Genomic DNA, 19,876 nt, shown 5'->3' with positions numbered 1-19,876 from the left:
TTGTGTGAAAGTGGCGCTGCACTGGTCACAGCTGTACAGTTTCTCTCTTGTGTGAACTCTCTGACGAGTCTTTAAAGATCCAGACGCTGTGAAGGATTTGTCACAGAGCTGACAGCTGTAACGTTTAAGTCCCCCTCTTTCTCTCTGTTTCTATAGCAACAAACAGATATAAAGAGACAATTAGTGAGGCGTCACAGTGGAGCATGTTACCTTCCTCAAATGCTTCATGTCCCTAAAAGCTGTACGACCTGAGCTGAAAGGTTGAAACAATGAAACAAAATAAATGATTGAAGTATTGAAATTATGTCATTAAAAAACTGACCTTTATTTACAAAATAAAAAGACTAAACATTTTGATGTAAAAATATCTTTTAATGTAGAAACACAATAGGTGTGAGGTGTAAACATTTTCATGAGCAGGGTGATAATTGTTCTCATTCTTTCGTTTTCAGTTGGTGTGTTTTTCGGAAGCAGCGCTGTGATCAGTTCAGCTCATAGGTTTCTTTTCCCACAGTAAAAGTTGTGGATGGTACCAACAGAAGCGTTCCTTAGCGTCCCCATGTTTGGTCCCCCCTCTGTTCGGGTACCTAGCACACAGATCTGGTACTAAAAGGTGGAGCTAGAAACCCTGCAGTCTGATTGGTCAGTAGTGAGTCCACCAGTGTAGGCTAATGTGTGTGAGAGGAGGAGCTGTATGTAGTGTGACACATTTACTGTCATCACGTAAGGTCTGTGAGGGCAGAGACTGATTTACTCATTGCTGTGGAAGCATCATATTCATATATGTCATATAAGTTGATGAACAGTGCTGAACTCATCTGTTCCTGCAGGTAACAAGATATAAATCACAATTTGCAACTTTTTTTTTTTGACTGAACTAAAATGTATTAATACATCTCTATATAACAGGATACACATGTTCAACAACAGACGTGTGTGTATCAGGACTGTAACTCAATAAACTGAGCATTACTGACATCACAAACCTTCTATTGTTTTGCAGCCATTTTTTTGCCCTTTTCACGGTCTGACAGGCTGCAATAATAAAACGTATTTTCAGTCCCTCTACAGCCTAGACTTCTACATATCTCTGTACCATGATGTGGTTGAATATTATTTCTACAGAATTCAAGTAACATTTTAATAGACCTAACTATAAATAACTATTGTACACATTCATAAGATTTTTTGGCAGTTGAAAAAAACTCAATGTTGCGTCTGTAAAGTGATCTTCTACTTGTTTCCTGTGGAACTTTAAATTCAGCCAGCATGAAGATCAGGCCTAGTAAGTCTAGAAGCATCTCGATACGTAGAGGGAAGTTTTTCATAGATGATGAGGAAATCCCAACAATTAGAGAAAAGTCAGTAAAGAGCTTAGGTAGATGGTACAATGTGGAGTTGAATGATGAGGAACAGGTGGTGAAATTTAGAAAAGATGTGGCGGAAGGACTGGATAGAATCGATAAATCAGAACTTCCAGGAAAGTTGAAGTTGTGGTGTTTGCAATTTGGGCTATATCCTAGGTTAATGTGGCCACTGTCAATTGTGGAGAGAACTGATCCACACACGAAGATGTGTCATTATTGGTTTGACTAAAAGTGTGAACGTTGTCGGATCAGAAACATTTGAGGAAACTCGGATGACATAGTGTGGTTGGAGGAACCAAAATGGCTGCTTGAAACAGGAGCTCTTCACCACCTCAGTGACTTCAGTGACAAATTTAAGGTTTTACCTCCAATTTTCTACTAATTTTGATCTAAACTGTGAGTAAAGGCCTAAGGAAAGAGTTCTGGTGCAAAAGAGAAAAAGAAAAAGCCAGGATGTCAAGGAGAAATCAGCGATCCAAACCAGACCTTGAGGACCAAGCATGTGGTGGAGTCGATGACTGTCTTGAGAGTGAAGGCCCTTCTCTAGCTGAGATTATGAGTGAATTGAAATCTCAGCGCTCCAAGATAATAAATCGGCTTGATGGCATTGATAGTCGACTGGAAGATGTGACCACTCAAGTATTATCAATGAAAGAAACACTAACTACAACAAACCAAGTGTTTGAGAAGCAACAGCAGCGTATGGATGAAGCATAAAAAAGGATTTCAACTCTAGAAGATACTCTACACTCCACCCAAAGAGATCTACACAGAGCTGAGATAATAATAAAAGCTCTGGAATCCAAGACTGATGACTTAGAACACAGAGGGAGAAGAAAAAATGTGGTTCTTCTGGGACTTCCTGAGAAGTCGGAGGGCAGTCAATTACTACTTGACTGTATTCAACAGAAACTACCCTGCTGGCTGAAGCTCTCCCTGGATAAACCTCTCAAGTTGGAGCGAGTACACCGCTCTCTTCGGCCACTTCCAGATCCTGGAAAACCTCCACGGCCAGTTCTAATCCGTTTTTTATGCTTCAGAGATAAAGAGCTGATACTGCAATCGGCAAAGAAAACATCGATCATCGAGGGCAATGCCAAACTTACCATCCGTCAGGACTTGTCTTGAGAGGTCCGCCGAAAGCATAAGGAGTTTGACCGGGTGATCAAAGCCTTCTCTGAGAGGGTTATGTTCCGAGGCTTTGCATACCCTCACCGGCTTCGTATCTTGCATCGGAACAACATTGTCCTTTTTGAGGATCCAAAAGAGGCGGAATCGTCTCCCCTAACCCGTTTTTTTCTCTTCTTCTTCTTCTTTTTCTTGATTGATTTGGGGTGCAATTTACTTTATCCTATTAAGGAATCAATGAGGTATTATGTGAACTGCTATTTAGTAATACATGACGGGAGAATATACCATGTTGGGCAGTAGGGGGTGGTGCTTATGAGATGATAAAGGAGCACTGAGGTTAGAGCTCAAGGTTACAGGCTCCGTAGGAAGGACTTAACCTTCATGTATTTTGTTTATTCTTTCTTGTTTTTTCTCTGGCCTATTATGATGGGAGACATGTTCATCCAGAAGCATATTTTATTGTTTCTACTGGGATGGGCATGTGGGGTGGGGGACCTGTGGCAGGGGATTTGGGATAGGGACTTGTTTTCATTTTTTAACAATACAGTTACTTTTGACTCAGTGGCATTTTTGTTCTTTTGAGTATATATGCTATCTACTATTTCAGTGATTGCATTACAGATATCCAGTTTTTATGGCTGAGATTTCAGTACAGTCTTGGAACGTATGTGGCTTGAATTCTCCTAATAAGAGAGCATGCTGCTTAGATTACCTCCATAGGAAACACATTGATGTTGCATTCATACAAGAAGCACATCTTACATCTTCCTCTATATCTACATTTGCAGGTAAGTATTATTATGTAGCTGTATCACCACTGGCAAACTCTAAAAGTAAAGGTTCTTTAATAGTGCTAAGAAGGAAATTTTCTCTTAATATTTTGGGCTCAGTGGGATGGCAGGGTATCTATCCTCAAAACAGATATCTGGAAATAAGATAGCTTTTGTCTGTATATGCACCATCTATTTTTGATCATCTTTTTTCCCCTAATCTAGTGACAATATTGCTCAAACTAACTGAATATAAATTTATCATGGGTGCAGATATGAATGCAGCTGTGAACTCATCTATAGATCATTCTTCCATGCGAGAAGCGGGTTCACAAAAACAAGTTTCCCTTGGATTAAGAAAATTTATATCTGATTTGGGTCTGATAGACACATATCGCGCTCTTAATCCAACCATTAAAGAATACTTCTTTTTTTTTCAAATAGGCACAAGACATATTCTAGGATAGACTACATTTTGGTTTCTAAGTCTTTATATTTCAATTTCTCTAAGACAGAAATTTGGCCTGCCACAATCTCAGATCATTCTGTTGTCTTCAGCCATTGTCTTATTGATAATAATATAAAAAGGACGAAGCGCTGGCGGTTTAATAGTACCTTGCTCAGCAATTCTGAATTTTGTAATGAATTTTGTTCCAAATTTGAGGAGTTTCTAAAAATAAACAGTGGGTCAGTAGATGACCCTCGTATCCTTTGGGATGTGATCAAAGGATTTATTAAAAAATTTTCCACCCCATTTTCCTCCTACCTTAACAAATCTAAATTGGCAAAGATCACTCAACTGGAGGATAAACTGGCTCTTTTAGAGCAAAAGCAACAACAATTTTCAGACTCTTTTGCACAGGAGCTCAAATTAATAAAAACAGAACTTTGTGCTTTATTAAGGCACGGGGCCGAGTTCATGATGCACACAACAAGGTGCAATTATTACTTTAATGGTTCGAGACCAAGCCACCTTCTAGCGCTCAAATTGCATAATGATGAGCAACTTACAGATACAGCGTCTATCAGATCTAGTAAAGATGAAATATTGACAGACCCTCATCAAATAAATAATGAATTCAGCTTGTTTTACAAGAACTTGTATTCCTTTCACCTTTTTTTCAACAAAATAACTAAAAAATTCCTTAGTAATATTTCTTTACCTCATCTTTCTGACAATTTTGCAGCAGATTTAGGTTCACAATTAACTCTTAATGAAATAGAAAATGCTCTTAAATGCATGAAGAAAGGTAAATCTCCTGGATGGGACGGTATCCCACCAGAATTTTATTTAACATTTTGGGACACACTCGGTCCTTATTTATTATCCATGTTTCAGGTAGCCGTTGACAAAGGTGCTTTCACAAAGAATACAAACTCTGCAATTATATCTCTATTACTAAAGAAAGGCAGAGATCTGACTCTTTGCTCCAACTACTGTCCCTTATCTTTGATTACATCCGACATTAAACTTTATGCCAAAGTGCTTTCCAACAGACTGGACCATTTAATGATAACTCTCTTTCATAGTGATCAAACAGGCTTTGTTAAATCCCGGTTAGCTTCAGACAACATCCGCAGACTGCTACATATCATTGATGCTGCCAAAGATATTCCCTTCTCCTGCTCTATCCTATCCTTAGATGCAGGAAAAGCTTTTGATCATTTGGAATGGCAATATCTTTGGACAATATCAGAACATATGGGACTAGGTTCTAGTTTCATTAATATGGTCAAAACACTATATGCCAATCCCTCTGCCATGGTTTCCACAGGTCATCTTTGTTCTTCTCAGTTTCCTATACAGCGTTCTACTTGGCAGGGTTGCCCTCTCTCTCCTAAATTATTCATTATTTCATTCGAACCTCTGATTCAAGCTATTCGTCAGTCTGTGGAAATACATCCAATTTCATTTAACGGTACTCACCACAAGGTGTCAGCCTTCGCTGATGACCTTTTACTATGTATATATAAATAGAACTTCAGAATCTATACCACATATTTTAACTCTTTTTAATAATTTTGGAAGCTTTTCTGGTTACAAGATAAACTGGTCTAAGTCTGCACTGACAGTCCCTTGTGTTCCTTTAACATACCAATTAAGAAAAGCTTTACATATCTAGGTATTGAAATTGATCCAAATCTTCACTCTATTGTACATTCCAGTTTTACAAATGTCGTCAAGAAAATTGAGGCAGACTTGCTGAGGTGGTCTAACTCTAATATGCCATTTTCATTTCAAGCATGTGTCTCTATTATAAATATGGATATTTTACCTCGTATTATTTCTTTTTCTTCAATGATTCCTTCGCCTCCTCCACCAAAGTATTGGCAACATTTTCATTCTATCATATCAAAATTTATATGGAAAGATAAACAGCTGAGAGTAAAACTGTCTACTCTGCAACATGACAGAACTGCTGGTGGATCATCTCTCCCCAGTCTGAGACTATATGCTCTGGCATATACCTTGAGATCTTTATCTGTTTGGTTTGATCCACATGCACAGACGTCCTGGCGATCTATTGAAGAACATTTAGTCCATCCCTATAGACTCCAGGATGTAGTTTATCCTGCTATTACTCTCAAGAAAACTAAATTAAAGTTCGGTTTCATAATTACTCATTTGATAATCAGTTGGCGAGCTGCAATGAAAATAATAAAAGCAACTCAAAAATGGCATCCAAATTCTCCAATCATTCATTATTATCTGACTCTCGCCCTTTTACCTTTCCGGAGGGGTCAGACAAAGGAATTCATGTTCTCAAAAATGTCTGTGGTGATGAAGGCCTTTGTGCATTTCAAGACTTACAAAAACAATACAACTTACCTGGCCATTCTTTTTTCTTTTATGTGAGACTGAGATCTGCAATGAAATCTTATGGAGTACCCTGGAATAGAAAACTGGATGCATTGTCTTTTCACACCAAGCAATACACTACCAGCGGTTTAGCCTCCTCTTTATATAAATTTCTTCTTGAGTCCTCATATAAACCTCTTGCGCTCCAGAATAGTTGGCAAAAAGACTTAATTTCATCTGAAATATCCTGGAACCACATTTTCACCAACATAAAACTGGCTTCTAAAAACCCTCATCATCAGCTCATCCATTTTAATTTTCTACACTGAATTTATTTAACACCAAAAAACCCAACATGTAATGAATAAAATTACCTCTCCATTTTGTACTTTCTGTTCACCAAATCACATTGGATCATTTTATCACGTTTTGGCAATGCAGATTAGTAATATCATTTTGGGGAAAAAAGTAGTACTTCTTTATCTGACATTATTGGAAAGACAATTCTTTGTTCTCCCAGTGTGCTCCTACTCAGTGATGTTTCCATGTTAAATCTGTCAGCTACAGAACAACGTGTATACTTGGCAGGCCTAACAGCAGCCAAAAAAATGCTCGCATTGCATTGGAAGCCTCTGCATGACTTGTCTACATGTCACTGGTCTAACATGTTCACGGAAATTTTATATATGGAACTTTCAGTGGCAAGATGCATGGTGCCAAGAACACTTCTCATGGTCACAGGCCATTGAAAAACTGAAAGGACAGATGTGTTGTTACCTGAATTGACTGTGTTTTGTATTGTTGGATTTTTAATTAACTTTTATTTATTTATTTATTTTTTTTGTTATTGGGGTAGGGTTTGCCGCAGGAGGGGCCCAGGTGGGGGGTTCTAATGTCCAGGTCTATGATCTGGGAGGAATCACTCAACAGTTTGGAAGCTTGTTTGGTTTTTTTGGTTTTTGCTTTTTGTTTTTATTCTATGTCTGGACTTCAGATATTTACTAATTGACTGTGGAGACAACATCTGGACACTCTGGATGTGGGCATGCTTCCCCTTTAAGGGGATGTTTGTTTGTATTGTAATGTTTGTTATTTTGTTATATGAAATGGTGGAAAAAACAAATAAAAACAGTTGATAAAAAAAGAGAGAAACATTTGAGGAAACTGATGATAAACTTGAGACGCTGGAGCCAGAGAGACGACAGCTGACTAAAACAAATTATCAAAAATTTGTTAATTTTCTGTAAATTGATTGTTTCAGCACTTTTTTGTTTTTTATTTGTATCATAAATTATTTATCATTTTTAACACTTGTGCTTTTACAATAACTGAATTTCAGCCATACAAAAACAAACAATCAATAATCAATCATTCAGATTGTTGTTATTGAATGTTGATCAACTAATTAGCAATTAGCTAATTAGCTGGTTCAGCAATTTTTGCTTTCTTTAAAAATAAACAGGGCTGGGCATCATTGACAATATCTGATAATACAAGTATTGATATGATTCCTAATTATCAGTATAGATAGCAAAATATGTAACCAATTGGATTTTTTTGTCGGATTGATTGACGAATCAGTTTACGGTTTAATTATTTTTTAGTTTTTCTCTTTTTCTACCAGAAAGTGGGGCTTGGTAAATGCTAGCGGTGATACCGTGCCTGAATTTTAACGTTACCAAAAACAAATAATTAATTATTACTTTATACTGATCAACTAATCAATGAATTGTTCCAGCATTTTTTTCTATTTAAAAATATTTAAAATAATAATAATAATAATAATAATAAAATAAAAGACATGTTTTGACACCGATATGTCATATGATCCTAATTTTCAGCACAGATACCAAAATACATAATCAATATTTTATTTTTTTTAAGTTGACTAATTGGTTAATCATTTGAACTTTATTGTTTTTATTTTTCTATCAAAACTTAGGATGTTTTAAATACTTGTGCCAGTAACATACTGATAATGATACCAAAAACTAATAATCAATTATTGAGTCTGTTTTCAATCTAATTAAATTTTTTTGATTAAGTCATTAATTAACTGTTTGAGCAACTTCTTTCTTTCTTTCTTTCTTCCTTTTTTAAATTAAAAACTGTAGGGCTGGTTATGATTTATTATTTTGGGTTACAGTACGTGAAATTCAGTTCTGACACCACAAAAAAATTATTGATTTTTAAAAGTGCTCTTGAACCTGACTGATTGTTTTAACAGCTCTTTTTTGTCTCTTCACAGTAACTCTATCACACGTTCTTCAATCCTGGTACTGACATGATTTCTAAATTCAGTGTAAAAATCAATTAAACGATCTGTCAGTTAATCAACTGACTGTTAAAGCACTTTTTTGTTTTGCTTCTTTTTCTATCAAAACGTTTCTCAGATTATTGTTTGACATTTTGTAGTGCCAACAACAGGACGATTTTTCCACATTTTTGTTTTTAATTTCCATTTAACAAAAGAAGACAGAGTTTTGAAATGTGAAACATCTACATAAAAATGTAAAAATTGGAAAATACTTTTGCGTTGCCAATTGGTTGAGTTTAAAGTTGCTCACACATGATGTCAGTGTTTGCCCTTTAAATCGACCTCCGTCCCACCTGTGATCAAACGCGTCTCTCAGGACGACGATGCGTTCAGGAACGGGTTCTCTTCGCCCTGGTGGCTCTTCATGTGCGTCTTCAGACAGTGGCTCTGAGTGAAGGCTTTGTCGCAGACGCTGCACTGGTACGGTCTCTCCCCGTTGTGTGTCCTCATGTGGACCGTCAGGTGTTCTTGGCGAGAGCACGCCTTCCCGCAGACTGTGCAGACGAACAGTTTGATGCCCAGGTGGCTCCTCACGTGGTTGTTCAGGTGACTCTTGTGTTTAAAAAAGCGGCCGCACTCCGAGCAGCCGTACGGCGCCTCGCCCGTGTGCATGAGCATGTGCCCCTTGAGCCGGCCGTTGGATATGAAGCCTTTGCTGCAGATGATGCAGATGAACGGCCGCTCGCTGCTGTGCGTCTTCATGTGAGCCGTTAGGCTGCAGTTTGAGATGAAGGTCTTGCAGCAGATGTGGCAGAGGTACGGCCGCTCTCTCTCCGTGTGCGTCTTCTCGTGCGACTTTAACGTACCAGGAAGTTTGAAGCTCTTCCCGCACACGCCGCAGCTGTAACGCCTCTCCCCCGAGTGCGTGGCCTTGTGGCTGGTCAGAGATCGCAGGTCGTAGAAAGACTTGCTGCAGAGGTTACAGTGGTACTTGTCTCGCCCTGTGTGCACCTTGATGTGAGCTCGCAGCTGCGCCTTCAGACCAAACGCCTTCGGGCAGATGTGACACTTGTGTGGTTTATCCTCCACATGCACCCAGCGGTGGATACTCAGGCCGGACATGTGAGGGAAGCTTTTGTTGCACACGTCACATTTGAACGGTCTGTTTCCTGTGTGCAGCGTGGTGTGGCACTTGAGGCCGGTGATGGTGGAGAAAGACTTCCTACAGTACGAGCACTCATGAGTTTTCTGATATTTTTTCAAATGTCCCTTTAACTCCTCCATGGACTCAAAGCGCTCTCCGCACACGCCGCAGACGCTCTGCACCTCATCCAGGTGGCTCCAGGCGTGTTTGATCAAGCTGCCCAGTATCCTGTACCAAACGCCACACACCTTACAGGGGATTTTATCACTGCCGATCAACCGCCCCTCTACACCTGACGCTCTGGCTCCTCGCTTCCTCCTCATCTTCGGCGTCCCCAGCTCAGGGTCGGGTTTCCAGTCATCATCTTTGTCTAACGCCTCATCTCCATCTTTGTCGTCGTCGTCGCTGGACTCCACCTGGCTCTCAGCAGCGTCTCCATCATCAGCTTCCTTTGTTCCCACCTTCTGTTGTTGTGACGCTGAGCTGCTGGACAGGACGTCCGCTCCGTTACCCTCCACGTGTTGAACGGGGCTGACGGGAGCAAAAACAATCAGTTACTTTGTGGAAAAGTTTGTCGACTGTCGACATGAACACCACCAGGAAATACTTGTAACTTGAGAGTCAGCTATCGAACAGGAAGTACTGCGTTAGGGATGTCACTAATGTCGGGTTCAGACTACACGATATCAGCCTGATTATAGCCTAAAGTAGACGACAAACGACGCCACGTCTGGGACGCCACACGACGTCCCGACAGAAAGTCTGGCATGTTTGATTTTCTTTTAGTCGTTCCCGTCACAGCCGTCACTTTGACCAGTAGGAACACAGAGCGATCTGCTGCCGTGGAAACTGTACGACAACAACAGCCCAGCCTTTTAGATATTACCTGTCGGGAAAACAAATTTCATTTCTACATTACCTTGCACTGAGGTCGGCTCCGTCACTTCTGATCAGCACAGCGGTGGAGGACGGAGAATCACTGGTGACCTCATCATTTCTCTGCACAAGGCGAAGCTCCTCCTCCTCCTCCTCCTCCTCTTCCTCTCCTGTCTGTTGATGTTTTAAGGAAACAAAAAAAGGCTTTAAATAAAAAAAATCTATCTATGAAACCTGCGACACGTGAGGAATCGAGCCTCACAGAGCATCACGGAGCTGTAAGAGCAGAGTCGTCAGCATAGAGTCAAACTGTAGTTCGTACCTTCAGTCGGATGTAGAGGAGTGTCTTGTCGGGGCAGCTGGACTTGGTGTTCCTGAAGATCTCCTCTGGCGTCATCGTCTTCACTTTCACACGATGGAGTCTCCGGCTGCTGTCCGACTTCAAGACGTCAAACTGTTTGTCATCTCCCGCCAGCTGAGGGATGGCGGACCTCAGCAGGTCCAGGAAGTCTGCCTCCTGCAGGCCCCGAGGACACCGGACTTCCTGCACCGAGGACTTCATCAGCACTGGAGTAGAGGAAGAACAGGTCACTGGGAGCTCTGGGTCAACTGGCAGGAAACACGCTGAGCTTTATAGTTACCTTTGTTTGAGAGCAAGTCTGACTGGGAGTCCTCCAGCATGCAGACTCTGAGCAGGTGGTGAGTCGGTTCTTCGCCAATGCGAGGTCTGCCGCGCTTCCTCCTCTCAGACTGAACTCTGGGAGACGATAACCTGAAAAACCAGTATGATCATTCCTGCAGCCTGCGAATGGTATTTTTAAGAACACCTGAACTCTGAGCAGACATGACATCTTGTCTTTAGTTACCTGGTGCGTGTGTCGGTTTCATCAGCAGACGTCGTGGCGGAGATGGACGGAGGATCATCTGTTCTCTGCAGAGGATGAAGGTTGTCACTGCTGCTCTGAGGATCCTCTCCTGTCTGCAACAAGTTGTTCCCAAAACACTCTCAGAACACACTCTCACAAACAACAACCAAAAAAGGGTCCATCAAAAACTTCTTTCACAAAATGTTTGACAGCAGAAACTGTGTCTGCGTCAAACTGCCTCACCTTCATCTGACTATACTCTGAAAACATGACTTCACTGATGTTTAGCTTGAAGATCTACAGGTCAAAGATTATTTCGCAATTTAAGTGAAACACTTCTCAGCTGATTAATGTTCCCACACGGCTCCTCGAACATCCACAGAGGATCCTGGACCTTCTTCAAAGTGCCCGTATTAAATTCAAAGTACCTTCAGGCGGATGTAGAGGGCAGAGTTTGCAGTTCTTCGAGACCCCATCAGCCTGATGCTCCAACAGATCTCCTCAGGCGTCAGCGTCTTCGCTCTCAGAGGCTGAAGTCTCCTACTCCTGTCGGACGTGAAGACGTCGAAAGGTTTCTGATCGGCAAGCTGAGGGAAGGTGGACCTCAGCAGGTCCAGAAAGTCCGCCTCCTGCAGGCCCCGAGGACACCGGACCTGCTGCACCGGGTACTTCCTGAACACTGAGACACACAAAGACTCCTCAGCTCAGTTTGAACTTTATTACCTACGTGACAACAGTCATGGTCAGTGGTTACTGACACCACAGCTGCTGGGTAAATGGTTTGATTACATAACGTGACGGAGTTCATATCTAACGGATCCAGAGTGGACAGAGAGCGTCTGATGTAACACGAGGTGGCGTGACACGTCTGACGCTCACATGCAGTCAGGACACGGTGCGAGTGCCTGTCTAGTCACTAGAGTTGGGTAAGGGTTACTTTAAAAGTAATCAAAGTACTTTACTGCGTTACTTTTTTTAAAAAGTAACCAGTTACTTTACTGCGTTACTCCCTGAGTGAAGTAACTCAAGCACTTTTAAAGTACTTTTGAGTATTCTACATTTCCTATTGGGCAATGGACCACAGGGCACTAAGCCTACATTATTTTGTCTCCAAAATTAAAGTTATGGAGCACTTGCCCTTCACTGAGATCCAGTTCTCCCATCACAGCCGTCACTTTGACCAGTAGAAACACACAACGACCTGCTGCCGTAGACAACTGTATGACAACAACACCCCAGCGTTTTTAATATTTCCTCTAGGGATGTTACCACACAGAGTAAAAGGGGGAAATGATGGTGTGAAACAGCAGAGGCACTTTGTCAACCCGCTGAGTTAACGTTACTGTCATTAGCATCAAGCTAGCAAACAATGGTACATCCTCACGGTCGGACATGAAGTAATAACATTAACAAATAGCGGCGGGGCTTTTACTCACCACAACTGCAGAGGCTCCCAGCTTCATTTGAAATAAACTATATTATAGACGCTCCGTTATTTATTAATCCCTCTGTGTGTTTATATATTTACTTTTTATCCGCTCTGTTGTCTTTGTAAAGTTAACATATCGCACCGTCATTTCAAACGCAACACTTGTTTCAAATTAAAAGCCCCTTATAACCTCGGCTGGGAGAATCCCTCCATTTTCTAAATAGGCTTTTATTCTGAAACATTTGTCAGAACTTCCTGTGGAAGATACAGTAGCTTGACAGTTTACGTATGGCGCTTCAAATGTAGCTCCTGCCATCTGCTGACGCTTTTAGGTGACTACAGCAACATGTCGGCTGGCACATGAACAGACACAGTGACTCAAATAATAGTCAAAGTAATAAAAACAGGACAAGAATAACCCGATGACATCACACACGTCGTGAAAGACGACCGGGGATAATTGGTGAGTACAAGTGTGTAGCGTGTACCAGGCATAATGCAAGTCCTGAGTCTGAAATATGTCTGTCAGCGAGTCCTACTCCACCTATTTAGACTCCACCGTAGACAACGGCAGCATTTCTCCGACCACGTAGCGAGCCACAAGCTTCATGACTTCTTTCAGACTGATAGGTTTAACGTTATCTCCGTTATTAGAACCAAACGACAGCCGTTGTTGTTTCGGAGCTGAAGGACCAGCGTTCTAAAAGTAACGGAAGTAACTGATGTCTTGTTTGAAAATGTACTTAAGTATTTGATTACTCAAACAGCAAACTAACGCGTTAGGTTACTCGTTACTGCAAAAAGTAATCAAAGTACTCTACCAACTCTGGTCACCACTGTGCTAACTGTGGAACGTACCCGTATTCGAGAGGACGTCAGTCTGAGAGTCCTCCAGGATGCAGATCCTGAAGTCCAGATGGCTCTGTGTGTCGCTGAGCCGAGGTCTGCCGGGCTTCCTCTTCTCAGACTGAGGAGGAATAACCTGGAAAAAACTGAAAAACCAGTATGATCATTCCTGCAGCCTGCGAATGGTATTTCTAAGAACTCCTGAACTCTGAGCAGACATGACATCTTGTCTTTAGTTACCTGGTGCGTGTGTCGGTTTCATCAGCAGATGTCGTGGCGGAGACGGACGGAGGATCATCTGTTCTCTGCAGAGGATGAAGGTTGTCACTGCTGCTCTGAGGATCCTCTCCTGTCTGCAACAAGTTGTTCCCAAACACTCTCAGAACACACTCTCACAAACAACAACCAAAAAAAGAGTCCATCAAAAACTTTTTTCACAAAATGTTTGACAGCAGAAACATCCAAGTACCTTCAGGCGGATGTAGAGGGCGGAGTTTCCAGACCCAGTTAGCCTGATGCTCCGACAGATCTCCTCAGGCGTCAGCGTCTTCGCTCTTAGAGGCTGAAGTCTCTTACTCCAGTCGGACGTGAAGACGTCGAAAGGTTTCTGATCAGCGAGCTGAGGGAAGGTGGACCTCAGCAGGTCCAGGAAGTCCGCCTCCTGCAGGCCCCGAGGACACCGGAACTGCTGCACCGGGTACTTCCTGAATACTGAGACACACAAAGACTCCTCAGCCCAGTTTGAACTTTATTACCTACGTGACAACAGTCATGGTCAGTGGTTACTGACACCACAGCTGCTGGGTAAATGGTTTGATTACATAACGTGACGGAGTTCATATCTAACGGATCCAGAGTGGACAGAGAGCGTCTGATGTAACACGAGGTGGCATGACACGTCTGACGCTCACATGCAGTCAGGACACGGTGCGAGTGCCTGTCTAGTCACCACTGTGCTTACTGTGGAACGTACCCGTATTCGACAGCACGTCAGTCTGAGAGTCCTCCAGGATGCAGATCCTGAGGTCCAGATGGCTCTGTGTGTCGCTGAGCCGAGGTCTGCCGGGCTTCCTCCTGTCAGACCGAGCTCTGGGGGAAATGACCCTGCAGCACAGACAGCAGGTTCAAAACAAAACAAAAGGCAGCTCAACCCAACAACCATCCTTGGCCACAGAGCTAGGCTAGCTAGCATGCTAAACTAACACTGTGTTCCCAAACTAGCATGCTAAGCTAACACTGTGTTCCCAAACTAGCATGCTAAGCTAACACCGTGTTCCCAAACTAGCATGCTAAGCTAACTAGCCCGAATCAGGTCAGATTTGTAACCTTGATGTTATTTGATAATCCGGATCCTTCAGATCTTCTCGTCTCTGTCTGGAGCTCGTTGCTGACAGCTGCTGCTCTTCATCAACTCCATCGTCACCATCACCATCCTCTTCCTCATCGAACCACAGGAGGCCCAGGCTCCCCGTGTCCTCCACAGCTGCACAGGTGATTTCTGTCATTCATCATCTTCACCTCAACTCCTCTGACGTTCAGCTCTCTCCACGACTTTGTCGACCTCATTAATAATCAGTTTAATAACAAAATTAAAAAGATGAAGAGTGACCTGAATGCTGCGTGTGCTGCTCCTCCTCCTCTTTCTCCTCCCTCAAAACAACCACCTCATGGTCCTCGCCATCTGGGTTCAGATCTTCATGTTCACAATCAAAAGGAAAAGAAGTCAGACACATTATTTTATTTAATATGTGACCTTAAAATGAAGGTTTGAACAAGTACGGAAACACACAGAGGTCAAACATAGTCAATTGTATATAAAGTGGTTAATAATGACTAGGGTTGGGACTCGTTAGGATTTTAACGATTCCGATTCCTCTTACCGATTCCTACATTATATTCATTATACTTGCTATACTTAAACAAGTATATAATAAACACAAATGCAATCATACAAATACAAAAACTTTATTCTAACTGTTGCACAGGACACTTGATGAAAATACACATTTGTGTGTGGTGTGTATTTCAGATTTAGAGCTTGTATCCTCCCTGAGAATATATAACAACAAAAAGTGATTCTCTGATTTCTACAGTAACACTATTATCTCAAATTAACCACAGCAATGTAATAAAAAATACTTATATGCATTCATGCTTGGGCACTGTTATTTACGTGACAACACCTGAACAGAACACACACACACATTGGCTGTTTGTTTCTACCGCTCCCCTCGCTGGAAGCCTCGGACCTCCCGCCTCCCGCTCCCGTCTCAAACACGGAGGTCTCCCTCTCTGCTGAGCACCCGGTGCACGCCCGGCCTGTTAAATAGCCTGTAACCACTGTGTGACACAAACTCAGTGCTTTAGTGATTAGATAATGTCGGGCTCAGTCGGGTTCGGACAGAAATATGCGGCCCGTGCTGCACTCTAATGGAAATGCATGTGATGTTTTTTTTTTTGTTTTTGTTTTTTTTTTTAATAATCTAGGAATCGTTTGCAGGAACCATTGCGCCAAATGTGATGGAACCGGTTCCAGAACCGGAACTTTGGACCCGGTTCCAAAAAAGAACCGGATCCGGATCCCAACCCTAATAATGACCAAAACTGACAAATGAAAATAATGAGGAAAGTAAATGTAATCGTTGTTTTTTATTACATATTTATAAAGCTGATATTATTTTGAAGTATTTTAATTTATGAATATAAAGTTGAGCTAAAATGACGAGCAAATTAATAATATATTGTTCGTTCTTGGAGAAGTTTGGATTTATGATTATTAATAAATGAGTGAAATGATTTTGTCAAAATGTTTAAGAGGACAGTCACGTGACACCATATCAGTACAGAAGGTGCACGTGACGTCATATCAAGACTGTGTCTGTAAATAACACAATTTACTGGATAATATCTGAGTTTCATTTTAAAAGCAGCACATATGTGTGATGAGGAGTAAACAGTGTTGCAGGTCTCATCATCAGGACTCTGCTCTGTGCTCCTCCTCATACCTGGCCACGGTATGAAATGTTGTGCTTTTGAAAGATTGGGCCTAAAGGGATCATGTATAAAGCAAAAAGTATTGGACCTAGAATGGAGCCTTGGGGCACTCCACATGTAATGGGAGCAGAGAAGGAAAACCGGTTCCCAATGCTGACACAGAGGGATCTATCTGTTAGATACGAGTCAAACCACTGGAGGGCGCTACTTTGGATGCCGACTTGATGCTTGAGACAGTGTAGGAGAATGGAGTGATCACCTGTGTCGAACGCGGAGCTGAGTCCAAGTAGGATTAATTTTGCTGATTTACCAGAATCGAGAGTCAGGAGGAGATCGTTAGTGACTTTGAGTAATGCTGATTCAGTACTGTGACGTGCTCTAAAACCTGACTGAAATCTGTAGATCACAATGGGCCCTTATGAGAGATTGGCACCTTTAAAATATTCCTGGTTTTAAAGAAGAACTCCTATTGAATTAAAAACTGCGTCAGTTGCTTTACACGCTCATCTGCGCCAACTTTATTTTTATTTTATTTTGGTAAAATAGTCAGTAGCAATCGAGTATACATTCTCTGAATGAGCGAGTGTCTGATTAAAGGTTGGTTGAATTAGTGACGCTGTAAATGAGCAGACTGAGTCGGGCCCGTGAACAAAATGTGACGCAACATTTTAATCACTATCTAAATTGAAACTGTTTTTATGCCGAATTGTAAATGACATTATGAGCTATGTGTGAGCGTTGTGTTTCATGTCCTCTGCTGTCCGCAGTTTTATCAGCGAACAGAGAAAAGTTAAATCAGCTATTTCTCAAACGTAGTTCCGCACTCCACATCCTGAGCAGCACCGAGCGTGTGAGTGGAGGAAACAGTTTGACCTTTCACCCCGAGCTCCTCCACTCTCTGACCTCTCCTCTCCAGTTTGACCCGGGGCTGCAGCAGGAGCTCTAGCTGCCTCTTCTGCCGCTCGATCTCCCGTCTGAAGCCCGACGCCTCCTCCTCGTACCCGGCCACAGTCCTCTCCACCACCGCTAAGATCTCCTGCGCGGCCGTGCTCAGCTTCTCGGTGACGATTCCTCGGAGGATTTCCGCCTTCGACATGTTGCCGAGTCGGTCCAGAGTGTCGGAGCCGCCGCTGCTCCTCTTCATCCAGTAAAACATCTTCACTGTGTCTCTGCAGCTTTGATTTCAGGCACAACAACTTTGCACGTTTGCGCGCCGCGGACGGTTTTTCTTCCGGGTTGTGGTGCAGCTCGAAATAATGTCCGGCGAGAAACAAAATCTCTCCTCAGAGATATAAAATATCATTTTCATTCTCAACACACCTGTTAAATGTTCAGCTGTTATTAACTCTACCATGTAGGGTCAGGCACTATATTTAATATATTGGTATCATGATATGAGACCAAATATCTTTATAGATTTTAGATATTGTAACGTAATAAGTGTTGACTTCTTCTGGTTTTGCATTTTTAGTTTCATAAACATTATTTGTTAAATGCTTATCCAGATTCATAACTGTCTGTCTGTCTATCTGAATTATGACTGACACACTGACATATAACTGAAGACATAAGTTTGTGATGTTCTTCATAGTCAGGGATGATGGGCAGTATTTCTATTACTTGTATTTAAAATATGTATTTCAATTACATTTGAGTATTTTGTAATTTGTATTTGATAAGGCCGATAAAAAGCAAAAATTTGTAACAAAATACTTTTGAGTGGAGTAATTTTGTATTTAAAATGACACAACAATAACAATATTTTTTACTTATTTTTTTAAAAAAAGATCTTTTTTTTATCGGTCTGCCTCATGCACCGCCCTCGCTATGTGATGGAGGTGGCCTGGCCGACCGCCCCAAACCCAGGCCTGCGGGAGAATGGGGCCTGGGAGCCACCGGCCCTCCCTCTTCCCTCTAACGTTTATAAATACTATATAACGTTTTACACAAAATGATAGATGGATTAGCAACCGTTTTACTTCTGATGATAAATAGTTTCCATCCTAGACTTGTATGGCTTTTTAACTTGTTTAATTTAAGGTCTAAAAAAAAAAACAGAGAAGGCAATACCGCGATATCATACCATTTGAGTTATTCACAAAAAGATGTGAATTGGTTAGTATAGTGCCACCTATGGACGAATCGTGGCCATTCTTTCTGGTATAGTTACTCATGGTCTCTAGTTGCAGTATGCAAATTTTGAGCATTTTTGGTCAAGGACTTTTTGAGTTATTCACGAAAAGCTTTGTCGACCGACCGACCGACAGAGTGACCTATAGAGCTGCGGGTCGCTGCTAAAATGTATTTTTTTTATTTTGATACAAAATACATCCAAATGAATTTGTATCAAAATATATTTTGATGTATTTTGTATCAAAATAATTTTTTTTATATTTTGCATCAAAATACAAAAAATGTATTTTGATACAAAATACATCAAAATGTATTTTGCATTTTGATTCAAAATACATTTTATATCAATATACAAAATACATTTTGATTCCTGCAGTCAGCATGTTAACAACACGCTCCATTGGTGTCACTGTGTCATGTGATCTAACGCCACATTTTAATGTGACCGTACAGACACACACCTGTGTAGTAATGATGCTGTATAATCAAAATGTCTATTGAGTGTATAAAGAGAAGAAAATATAGTCACAGTGTTTAATGTTCTTTGGTTAAGTTTTTGTTTAAAAAAACATGAAGCAGCATTCTGAGAACCTTCTCATGGTCACATTGGCGCAAAATCAAAAGTGAATTATGTAGGCAATCTCTAAAATTTGTTTCAGTTTCAAAAATCCCGTCGACAACATACACGCTGTTCAGCACATGAAGCCATTGTTGGTCAGACAGCTCAGCTCTGAAAAATGTTCATGATGATGTGTGGTAATGGTGTTGGTGTGCTATGAGGCCACATCTTCCAGAAAATGTTTTCCCACACTGTTCACACAGGTATGGTTTCTCTCCAGTATGAAGTCATCGGTGATTGTTGAGGTGACTGTGAGTGGAGAAAGCTTTTTCACACTTGTCACAGCCGTATGGTTTCTCTCCTGTGTGACGGCGTTGGTGTACCTTCAGCTTGCCCAGTGAAACGACTTTGAGCTGAAAGGTTCTGAGAGTCAATGAAACAAAATAAATCATTGAAGTATTGAAATTATGTCATTAAAGAACTGACTTTTATTTACAAAATAAAAAGACTAAACATTTTGATGCAAAAATATTTTTTATATATGTCTTGAAACTCCCTGAGTTATTTGAGGTGTGAACATTTTCATGACCGGGCTGATAATTGTTTTCATTCTTTTGGTTTCAGTTGGTGTGTTTTTCGGGAGCAGCGCTGTGATCAGCTCAGTTCAGTTCACATAGTTTCTGTCTCCACAGTGTAAAGTTGTG

The 19,876-nt window shown here is 41.4% G+C and overlaps 1 protein-coding gene across 1 annotated transcript in view; it reads right to left on the bottom strand.

Annotated features, from left to right (window-relative positions):
* LOC117250668 (uncharacterized) overlaps nt 1-17,731 on the bottom strand; it is a 29,414-nt gene extending 11,683 nt beyond the window's left edge. The window contains exons 1-13 of the mRNA XM_078164725.1: nt 17,384-17,731; nt 15,096-15,179; nt 14,813-14,969; nt 14,460-14,590; nt 13,956-14,197; nt 13,727-13,839; nt 13,499-13,632; nt 11,640-11,890; nt 11,212-11,324; nt 10,987-11,117; nt 10,668-10,912; nt 10,389-10,519; nt 8,701-10,000 (exon numbers count right to left, since the gene is read on the bottom strand). Coding sequence (XP_078020851.1) covers nt 8,701-10,000; nt 10,389-10,519; nt 10,668-10,912; nt 10,987-11,117; nt 11,212-11,324; nt 11,640-11,890; nt 13,499-13,632; nt 13,727-13,839; nt 13,956-14,197; nt 14,460-14,590; nt 14,813-14,969; nt 15,096-15,179; nt 17,384-17,636 — 3,285 coding nt within the window. The 5' untranslated portion in view covers nt 17,637-17,731. The remainder of the gene's footprint in view (nt 1-8,700; nt 10,001-10,388; nt 10,520-10,667; nt 10,913-10,986; nt 11,118-11,211; nt 11,325-11,639; nt 11,891-13,498; nt 13,633-13,726; nt 13,840-13,955; nt 14,198-14,459; nt 14,591-14,812; nt 14,970-15,095; nt 15,180-17,383) is intronic.
* Nucleotides 17,732-19,876: the final 2,145 nt, after the last annotated feature.

The sequence above is a fragment of the Epinephelus lanceolatus genome, chromosome 22, assembly GCF_041903045.1.
Source record: "Epinephelus lanceolatus isolate andai-2023 chromosome 22, ASM4190304v1, whole genome shotgun sequence".
Taxonomy (NCBI): domain Eukaryota; kingdom Metazoa; phylum Chordata; class Actinopteri; order Perciformes; family Serranidae; genus Epinephelus; species Epinephelus lanceolatus.
Note: the sequence above shows the minus strand (reverse complement) of the source record. Positions and strands in the feature narration are given on the sequence as shown.